This window comes from Chelonia mydas, chromosome 9 (genome assembly GCF_015237465.2).
Source record: "Chelonia mydas isolate rCheMyd1 chromosome 9, rCheMyd1.pri.v2, whole genome shotgun sequence".
Lineage (NCBI taxonomy): Eukaryota > Metazoa > Chordata > Testudines > Cheloniidae > Chelonia > Chelonia mydas.
The window spans coordinates 81,932,374-81,943,280 of NC_057855.1; the positions used below are offsets into that span (position 1 = coordinate 81,932,374).

The 10,907-nt window shown below is 39.9% G+C and overlaps 1 protein-coding gene across 5 annotated transcripts in view; it reads left to right on the forward strand.

Moving 5' to 3' along the window:
- The window catches only part of ATP7A (ATPase copper transporting alpha), a 58,907-nt gene extending 54,407 nt beyond the window's left edge, over positions 1-4,500 (forward strand). For all 5 annotated transcript variants that reach the window (XM_037909816.2, XM_043523165.1, XM_037909817.2 and 2 more), the window contains one exon: positions 596-4,500. In XM_037909816.2, coding sequence (XP_037765744.1) covers positions 596-872 — 277 coding nt within the window. In that variant the 3' untranslated portion in view covers positions 873-4,500. The remainder of the gene's footprint in view (positions 1-595) is intronic.
- The last annotated feature ends 6,407 nt before the right edge of the window (positions 4,501-10,907 follow it).

Genomic DNA, 10,907 nt, shown 5'->3' on the forward strand with positions numbered 1-10,907 from the left:
GCTATGATGCAACACAGCTGGGAACACCACACCTGCTGGCATTGAGGACTTAACAGTATGAAGTATTGCAATAAACAGTACCCTGTTAAATGCTATGGCTTGTGTTATTTCTTACCCCTCAGCCAACTTCAATGGAGAGCTGTGGTAGATGTGATACCATATAGTGTGGGAACCAGCGAGTGCAGGCGTCAAAGGGCCATGGGTAGAAAAGGCGATGATTTCCTAATTATAGTAGAACATTGACGCATGCCTCTTCCATTAACAAAACCTGTAGATGCTTTCTACCAGGATGTACCTTGGAATTTTAATACCCAGTCAAGCAGTTAAATATAAGAAGTGGTACGAATCTGTTTTGCTCTCCCTTCCCCTTCTGTGTATTGTTTTAAAATAAAGCTCTCATTTGGTATTAGAATCAATCAAAAGAGGAGAAATTAGACGTTTTTAGCACTGCACTATGTATTCAAATTATGAATGGCAGTGGGTATTAACTGTACTGATTTGTACATGAGCATCTGCAGTACAGTTTCTTTCCACATCGGGTTGTTTCTATTCACAGTTACTGCCAACTAATTTATACTGGATTTTTTTTCCTTAGCTACAAGAAACCAAGTTATGAGAAATATGAGCTCCGTGCCCATGGCAATATGAGACAGAAGAGTCGTTCGGAAATATGTGTCCATGTTGGAATTGATGATACTGGGACAGCTTCTACCAAACTGAGCCTAATGGATCAAATCATCAGTTATAGTAGAGCCTCACTAAATTCCCTGTTCTCAGATAAACGCTCCCTCAACAGCATTGTTCTCAGTGAACCAGATAAGCACTCACTTCTAGTGGGAGATTTCAGAGAGGAAGAAGACACAGCATTATGAAAGGCTCTTAAAAAGATACAGTTGGCTAGAATTCTGTACGCACTGATAAGTTCCAGAGGTCTGACTTGTTTTAAGGATTTTCCTCTCTTCTTCTCTAGGTTTTAATTGCCCAGTTGTACAGGAAAGAAAATATTTTTTCATGTTTTAAACACTGAAGCTGGTCCATTTATTTGCAGTGACCTTTCAGTATTTTTTACCAGACACAGCAAAGAAAGAAAGGGCAGTGGCGGCTGGAGCCTGCAAGTGAAGCCAGGTAATGTAGCTAAGAAGCTATTAATGTCACACTATTTTTCTAGAAGATGCTGAAATACAATTAAGAAAACACACAGGGGAACCAGAAATGGAGTAGAGGACTGACCAACAGGCAACTGGGGACAATTTCTTGATGTGTAGCATGGCTGATATGTTTGCTGTATCAAAGATGTTGATGACCACAGCTATAAACACTGAAAGTGCTCTTCATTTGCAAATGTATGTGCCTTATTGCATAACTTTTGGGATTTCTCTCATTTATAACTTATTCCATACAAGAAATTGTCCTGCAAAAGCTTAGAATGTTTTTTTTGTTTGTTTTTGTTTTTAAACCAAACCCCTTGCCATCTCTTCTCCCTTGATCTGGATCCTGGTCATATAGAGAGAGAGAGAACTGAGGCAGCTTTGGTTTATTTCCCTCCATCTTCTCCCCGCTAAACTTCTTTCCTTTCTCTGTATATCTGTGTCCCAATACACTCCTGCGACTGAGGTTGTCTGCTAGAAAGCACATTAAGTACACACAGAATGGGTTGATATGTCTTGCCTCTCCCAGCCTCTGCTAGCTCAGAAAACACACCACCTGCGATTTCTCCCATGCTCTTCTGAGGAAGTAATAGAGTATGCTACTACCTGAATTATTGTTTTTTTTTAAAAAGCCTGTTAGCATTCAGTGGAGTTATTATTAGTTACCAGCACCTGCCAATTGCCTTTAAATGAATTGCGGTGATTCATACTGATGTTACAAGGTCCACCATTGTAATCTTTACAGTTACGCCTTCACACTTAGGTAATGTTACCACACAGTGTTTGCTCCATTTACTACCTACTGAGCTAATGTCAATTGCTTGTAAAGATGTTAATAGTGTACCAGAGCCCTGAACCAAAACCCGGGTTCCCAATCACGTCAATTTGGGACTATCCAGACCCAGACTATGTGAATTGGGCCCACCTTCACTTGTTATAATACTGAATTCTCAAAATTAGATTTTTGATCGCTAATCATAAATATTAAAAATGAAATTTCTCACTGAGAAAGAAACTAGGTGTTTATCAACCATTTACCTCCCTGGAATATTGGCTAATCTGCAAATCTTATTCTTGAAATCCTTTGCTGAGAGAGCTATTTACCAGTTTACTAGGTAAATAATGATGAGGAACTATACCATGAAGTCTAATCCATGGTGTGAGAGTTTAATTCTCATTTGTGTTTTTCAGAGAGGTCAGTCCATCTGTCAGAGAATAGACACAGAGAACAGTAAATGTTAGTGTTCTAGTTTTTAAATTGAGAATCAGTGGTTATGCACAGGTTATGTAAAATGTCAAAAGCAAATGTTTAATGTATTGTATAATTTTCACTACTGAAATGACTGTCGCTTCACAAGGGAAAATATAAAGTCTGAAAACAGGAAGTTTTGTGCAGCAGAATACGTTGTCCCTAGGGTGTGATGAGAGAGTATTTTACACATATCGTAATGCTGAATGCAGTATATAACTTTTTGTTGTTTCCACATTAAAGAGAAAATAGGGGGTAGGAAAACATCAAATTTCCATTCGGGAATTTGGTTTCATGAGATCACAAACTGATAAGATTTTAAGAAATATTTCAATCTAGATTATATTTGTCCTTTTTAGTTTCAGGAAACTTTAATTTATGCTATAGTAAAGCCATTCTATTAAGTGGTGTTCTCAGTCTTGAACAACACAGCTATTTCTGATTAGTGGATGAATTGTTATGTAGAAACCAATAAAATATTGCCATGCAGCATTTATTGCTTTAAGATCACATACGTTGCTTCCATGATTCCAGTTTTGTTTTTCACCTACCCTCATTTTCAGAGGCTCTTTCTGGCAAGACTCAGCAGGTGCAATGGGGAGTATTCTGCCTGATTTGTTTTCTCAAGGAGGAATTTTACATGGCAGCAGCCTGTTTCTTTATACAAGAGAACTAGTTTTGAATTATGCTAGTAATTGGTCATCTTCTGCCTGATCTTGCAACAAATACAGTTGGGCCCTGTCCTACTCAAAAATGGGAATTTTGCCACTCACTTATGTGGGAGTAGGAACAGGTTCATAATCCTATGCTTATCACATCTGTTGCATGGAAAAAATATCAAAATTAAGACTTTTACTTCAGGAATCAAGAATGGTCACTTGGGACAAATCCTGGTTTTAAACTCTTGGTTGGTAGTTAGCAAACATACGGTAATGAGAACAATTTATTACTCAGTGTTTAAGATGAATAGATGTGGTTAAATCTGCAGGTTTTCCTTGTATGAAAGTCCCTCTTTAATTATTTCTGTATCATTAAAACCAGTATTTGATCCAGTTACTGCACACGCACAGTGGTATCCAATAACAAGGAGCCTCTTATTTTAATCAGGTGATTGAAAATTTGTTTTGCACTTGATTGAATATACATTGCATTGACATACTCAGTATTGTACATCTGGTCCAGAAAATCTGAGTCAGTCTTTTTGAAAACAAGGTTTTTTCCTGGTAAATGTCAGTATAGGAACTTGCTGACATTTTAGAATGTTTATGTTGATGCTTTGTGAATAAAATATTTCATGCTGTGCTTGAAGTTAAAGAACCAAAATGTTTTCCAGTTTGAATGTACAGTGCAGGTGAAGTAGCGTAAAAGGTAAAATGTTTGAACACATGTAAATGTGCTAATTTTTTTCTGTAAATATACTTTACTCCTGTCTATGGACATCTTGAAATCCTGTGATTATGTGTCATCAAAACCATTTTAAAATATTCAGTTACAAATGAAACTATGCATCAAACTAGTTTGTTTATTTATTATTATTTCCTGTACTGTCATTAGATAGATGTAAGACCTCTGGTTTATTTAAAAAAACAAAACAAAGCCCTGAAAATAATCATTGTCTGAAATTTTACACTGGATTTACCAGTAAACTTTTACAAATGATACAGGCATGCCTCTTATTACATGTAATCAATTTGATACCAAAAGGAGCTGTAAGACCAACAAAATCAGAACAGAAGCAGAGCAATGTTTAATTACATGAGCCGATAAGAATATTTTGTTTTCTGGCCAAGAAACCAGAAGTTCCAAGCAAATATTTTTAACTTTAGAGGAATCTTTTTTTATTAAGTTTGGTATCAGAAAAGGAACGGTGAACAATTCTTTGAAATACTAATTTTAGTACTGTTCTGTCTGTTTAAATTTACACCTATAAGTATGTAATATTACACTATAATTCTGTCAAGATTGTGCCTTCAACTTTATAATTATAATGTTGTCAAAATGTAATGTTCAATGCCTGTTTTTTAAAGTGCTTTCCAGAATTCCATTCTAATACTCCTGTTGTGAAGCTGTATTGTTGTGCTTCACTATAAAGCTTAAAATATATGGCTTTTAGAAAGTATTCTTTATTCACCTAAGTAGAGTTGCTTTGCAGCATATTTAAATAGTCACATGTAGTGGGTGGGCATTATGGAACCATCTGTCTGGCACCACATGCTGTTTCAACCTTGCTCCCCCTTTCCAATTTCATAGATGACCCTCTTATTTGGGAATGTGATTTACTGTGAATTGGGATTTTTTAATTTTTATTGTCAGCTCTGCCATTGGTCTGCTACAATATATGATCTTTGGCAAGTAATTTCACCTTTGTGCCTCAATTGGTCCAGCTATAAAATGGGCTGGGATGCTGTGGGCATGGTCAATTAATGTTGGTTATGCACACTTTGAGATCTGTGGGTAAAAGATATCAGATAGCATTATTGCAGACTGGAACCTTTCATTTATGTAGTCACTCCATATCCAAAATAAACTGCTAACTAGCATAAAGTTGTACTTGAAGCATCCTAAACAGAGAAGAAATTTAACCTGAGGGCCCCTGTGTGAGGTCATGGCACCCTTTGTTCTGACCAGAGTTTAAGTCTAAGTCCTAGATCTCTGCAGGTACTGTGCATGGCCAGAATGATTGCTGCAATAATTCAAAGGGCTCAGAATGAAAGATGCAAGGACACAAAAATGACAGGCAGTGGGGTGGGCGTGTTGCTGTTGAGTTCACTGGCTAATCTGCTGTCTTCCACAGTATAATCTCCCAAACACAACATTTAAAATAAAAACAATAAGAGAACTGCCTCTAACATTTTGCTGTCTGCAAAATACACCTCTCCACCAAAGCAATTCTCCTACCAGCGTAACAGCCGTGTTAGTCTGTATTCGCAAAAAGAAAATGAGTACTTGTGGCACCTTAGAGACTTAGAAACTTCTGCAGTTTCCACAGTATGCATCCGATGAAGTGAGCTCTAGCTCACGAAAGCTTATGCTCAGATAAATTGGTTAGTCTCTAAGGTGCCACAAGTACTCCTCTCCTACCAGCATGTTTGCTGAGGCTTCTTTCTGTTCCCCTTCCTGTGATTGCTTTTCCAGCATCATGCACACTTTATCCCTGTCTCTATGAATGTATAAGTAAAGGCATTGTTGGCTGTGAAGCATTTCTGTCTTTTGTGAAAAAGTCACAGTTGCTTAATAAGTCCTGTCTGTCACTCTCAGGCTCTGATTCTGAAAAGATCGACATAGGTGCTTAACTTATGCATGATAAGGTCCCATTGATTTGTTGGGACTGCTTACAGTATGGAAAGTTAAGCGTGTGTGAGGCTATGTCTACACTGCACTTTCGTCGCTAAACTTTTGTCAAAAAGTTTTGTCAACAAAAAGTGTCAGTGTGGACAGCAGTTTGTCGACGGGAGCGCTACTGCCTCTCGTTGCGGGTGGTTTTATTTTGTCAGCAGGCAAGCTCTCTCCTGCCGACAAAGAATGGCTACACTGCACACCTTACAGGGGCATGGCTGTAAGGTGTGCATGTAGACATAGCCTATGTCTTTGCAGGGTTGAGTCCTTAGCTTTCCTTTAAAAAAACATTAGCATGGGAATCCTGCAAACAGGTCTGCAGGTGCAGATCCCCATTGAAAGTAATGGGGTGCCACACACATAGGTCTGGGAATTTTAGTGCAGGGATGAGACCTATGTTTCTAGCCATTGTGGTGGTGAATTCAGGGGGCTTGTTTACGCACAAACTGAAACCAAAATAGCAACATTGGTTTTAATTCACACCTTTAGCTATTTTGGTGCAAGTCTGTGTGTGGACACACTTATTTCAGATTGAGTGTCCTATTTTGTTGAGGTCTATTATTTTTTACCAATTTAAATTAAAATAGAACATTCTTATTCCAAAAGAAGTGTCCACATAGATTTGCACCAAATTATCTAAAGGTGGGGACTAAAACCAATTTTTAGTTCATTTTGTGTGTGTGTGTGTGTACAAATCCTAATCTTTCAAATATGAACTAAGGAGTAACCCCTGGAGGCCTAGTGGTTTGGAGTAACCTAGTAAGATGAATTTGGTCAGAGAGGTGTGTTCATCTCTTCATCTTCATTTGAAACACTGAAACACAGAATAGGTAAGATTATGTGGTAGTAGGATCTAAAGAGAAGAGGCCAGCAGCACTGTGACCACTGTGGATTGCTGTTTATAGAAGAGGAGCAAGAGAAAAAGCAAGAACTCTTTGCTGTTAACAAGAATGCTGGGAGCTGCCTGAAAGCCACCAGAAGAGAACCGATTAGTCTATCTGTCTACTTATATGGCTGTTTTGACTGAGCGTTTCCCCCTCCGTAATGGATTTCATCCTCACAACTAGAGTTGGACAAATGACTCTTTACATTTGCTTGCATTTGTGAAAAATCAAAAAATAAATCCCATTCTTCCTGTAACAAAACCAAAATTCTAAAAAAAAATTCACCAAATTAAAAAAGTTGTCAAAAACTTAATTGCAAACAGCCATTTTGTTCAACCTGAAAAGAACTGTTTCATTTTGTTTCTTCGCACTTTTTTACCATAAAAGCAAAGAAATTCTAGAAATGTAGGATTGGAAGGGATCTTAAGAGGACATCTAGTCCAGCCCCCTGCAATGAGGCAGGACCAAGTAAACCTAGATCATCCCTGACAGTGTTTGTCCAACCTGTTCTTAAAAATCTCCAATGATGGGGATTCCACAGCCTTCCTTAGAAGCCTTATAGTTCTTCTTCTTTCATGTGGATTGGGTAGGTAGCAACAACTACAAATTTATATCTAAGTTTGATAGCCAGCACATTGCTGCAGCAGTGAGCTGGTGAATGTCCTTCAGGCCCCGTCAAAAGAACAATGGGGACATTCAGATACGATGTGCTCTATCGTTTGTGCCTGGTGACCACAGTTGCAATACAGGTGTTTGCCTCATTTTCTGTTTAAAGAGGGTTTGTCTGCATCTCCCATGAGATGTCCTGATGTGATTCAATCTGCACCAGTCTTTCCGACATAAATCAAAACCCGGTGGTTCCTCAACAGGATCAATGATAAGCGGTTTGTTTTGAGCGGTCGAAGTGCTCCAGGTGACTCTCCATTGAGCCTCAGCAGCAAAGTTGGGCGTAAGGATCTTGATACGGTTCCATAGAGGGTTGCAGGATTTTAATCTCGTCTTTGGCGGGTTCTGCAGGTCATGATGCATTGGGATCCTCATATTTGCATTGACATGATTAAGAAAGCAAGATGTCTGAGCAGCTCTTCTAATCTGTGGAGGTTGGATGTGCGATAGGAGCGGGAGCCAGTCAACTGGAGTAGATTTGAGCGTCCCTGACACAATGTGCATAGCATTATTGAGTTGAGTGTCAAGGAGTTTAGTGTGACTTCTGTGAGACCACACTGGTGCACAATATTCAGATGCAGAATATACCAAGGCAGTTGTTGCGGTTCGTAAGGTCCATGGACTGGAGCCCCATGATGTTCCGGCCAATTTTCTGATAAGCACGACATGAGACCTGACCTTATTGTGGGTGTTCTTGAGGTGCTGTCTAAAGATCAAACTCCAGTGTAACGCCAAGATACTTTGAATTAGCTTCTTGGCTGATGCTTTCACCACAGAGCTGCACATAGAATCCTAGAATATCAGGGTTGGAAGGGACCTCAGGAGGTCATCTAGTCCAACCCCCTGCTCAAAGCAGGACCAATCCCCAATTTTTTCCCCAGATCCCTAAATGGTCCCCTCAAGGATTGAACTCACAACCCTGGGTTTAGCAGGCCAATGCTCAAACCACTGAGATATCCCTCCCCCATAAAACACCTCTCCACCTGCCGCCCCGTTGGCCACGCCCCTCCACTAGCTGCCCACCAATATGTCTTCAGGTCCCCCCTACTTAACACAGCTCTCAGTGATCTCAGCTCTTAGTAGGGGAGCCTCACTGCTGGTGCACCTGGATAGTCTTCTTGCATCAGAACCACTAGCCCAGAGTAGGTCTAATGCATAGACCCAAATATCAGCAATTTCAGCTCTGTAGCGTATAACAAGACTCTTACTTGAGTTTGATATCAAGTTTGATATTAGCCATTTTATAGTTCAGATGGAAAGCAGTTACCACATTTGTTTGGGGTTTTTTTGGATTAGGCCTACGTTTCCAGCATTGGAAATAATCAGCCATAGTGCTAAGATATTGGGTTAGGGTGCAACCGATGGTATGAAGGCTTTGCAATATCATCCGCATACATGAATTTTCTTGAGTCCATCGCTGGTATATAGCCTTATAGTCAGGTTAGATAATAGGAAAAAATGTTCTAAATCTCCCTTGTTGTAGATTAAGCCCATTCTTGTCCTACCTTCAGTGGATATGGAGAACAATTCATCACAGTCCTCTTTTAACAGCCCTTAACATATTTGAAGACTCTTATCAGGTTCCTCCCCACCCCACCCCCATCATCTTTTCTGAAGACTAAATATGCCCAGTTTTTTTTTAATCTTTCCTCCTAGATCAGGTTTTCTTAACCTTTTATCATTTTTGTTGCACTCCTCTGGACTCTCTCCAATTTGTTCACAGCTTTCTTGAATTGTCGCAACCACAATTTGGACACTACTGCAGCTAGCGTCTCACCAGAGCCAAGTGAAGTGGGACAGTTATCTCCCTTGTCTTAGGCCTGGTCTACACTGGGGGGGAGGGGGGATCGATCTAAGATACTCAACTTCAGCTACGAGAATAGCGTAGCTGAAGTTGACATATCTTAGATCAATTTAGAATCACTTACTTCGCGTCCTCGCGGCACGGGATCGACGGCCGCTGCTCCCCCGTTGACTCCACTTCCACCTCTCACCGTGGTGGAGTTCCGGAGTCGATGGCAGAGCGATCGGGGATCGATTTATCGCGTCTACACTAAACACGATAAATCAATCCCTGATAGATCAATCACTACCTGCCGATCTGGCAGGTAGTGCAGACATGGCCTTACACATGACACTCCTATTAATACACCCCAGAATTATATTAGTCTTTTTTGCAACCGCATTACATTGTTGACTTTTATTCAATTTGTGATCCACTATAAACGCCATAACTAGTTATTCCCTGTTTTGTATTTGTGCATTTGATTTTTTCTTCCTAAGTATAGTGCCTTGCACATTGCTTTATTGAATTTCATTTTGTTGATACCAGGCCAATTCTTCAGTTTGTTAAGGTCATTTTGAATTCTAATCCTGTCCTCTGAAAGTGCTAGTATGCAGTGTGCACTCCTTCTTGACCTCCAAAGAAGTATATACGTTCTTGATGTATAATGCAACGCCTCTTCCCTTTTTTCCTTGCCTGTCCTCCTTGAACAAGCTATGCTTCTCTATACCGATATTCTAATAATGAGATTTATCTCCTCAAATCTGTGATACGAATTGTCATAATTCAGTTTATGTACTAATACTACCAGCTGTTGCTGTTTATTCCCCATATTCCTTGCATTTGTGTATAGACATCTAAGATGCTGAGCAGATTTCCCCCACTGTTATCCTTCTTGTTTCTATGACCCTACTGTAATTTTCCATTTCCCTGATAAACACCCCCCCCTCCCCCACCACCACAAAAAAACCATCTATCCCTGTTTTTGGTCACCTTTTTTACTACCTGGGTGTGACCTTTTGTCATCTTCCCCCTTTGAACCTAGTTTAAAGTCCTCCTCACTCAGTTGGCGAGTAGGTGATTGAAGATGTTCCTCCCTTTCTTGGTCAGGTGGACCCTGTCTCTTCCCAGCAGTCATTTTTCTCAGAACAGAATTCTACTATCAAGGAAGCCAAAGCACTCCTGTCTACACCAACTGTGCAGCCATGCATTCATCTTTAGCATGCATGTGTCCCCTGCCTGGGCCCTTATTCTCAACCTGGAGGATGGATGAAAACAAAACCTGTGTCCCTAACTCCTTCACTTTTTGCTCCCCGAGCCCTGCACTCACTGCTGCTCTGCTCAGAATCATATTTGGCAGTATTATTAGTGGATGATTTGGATGTGGATGATTATCATGGGGTAGTGGTCAGAGAGATGGATGAGCCTTTGCAAGCTTTCCATAAGGCAGTGAAACACTTACACAATGCCCTTATCATACAGAATTGGATATAAATGCATCACAGTAAATCTACTGTGGTTTAGGATCATATTGTAAGGAGTCAGATCTCTCCTTGGGAGGGTCTAGGTATATTGTGAGTATGGTTGGAAAATATGTGTGTGTACACATTTCAAATGTTACTGTTTATTTTTCCTTGTGATGTTCCATAGACAGGGCAGTCTGTGGCTGTGTGTGTCATCAGCTGCCCCATATCGTAAAAGGAGTCAGCATCCACTGTCGGTGTTCTCTGCTGATTCATCTTAGTTTCTACCCGAGGACTGAAAGAACATGATTTTTACAATGCTTAGAATCCTAAAAATAAATGAACACTAGGTGCTCCAGGAACTGCTGTCTAACACAT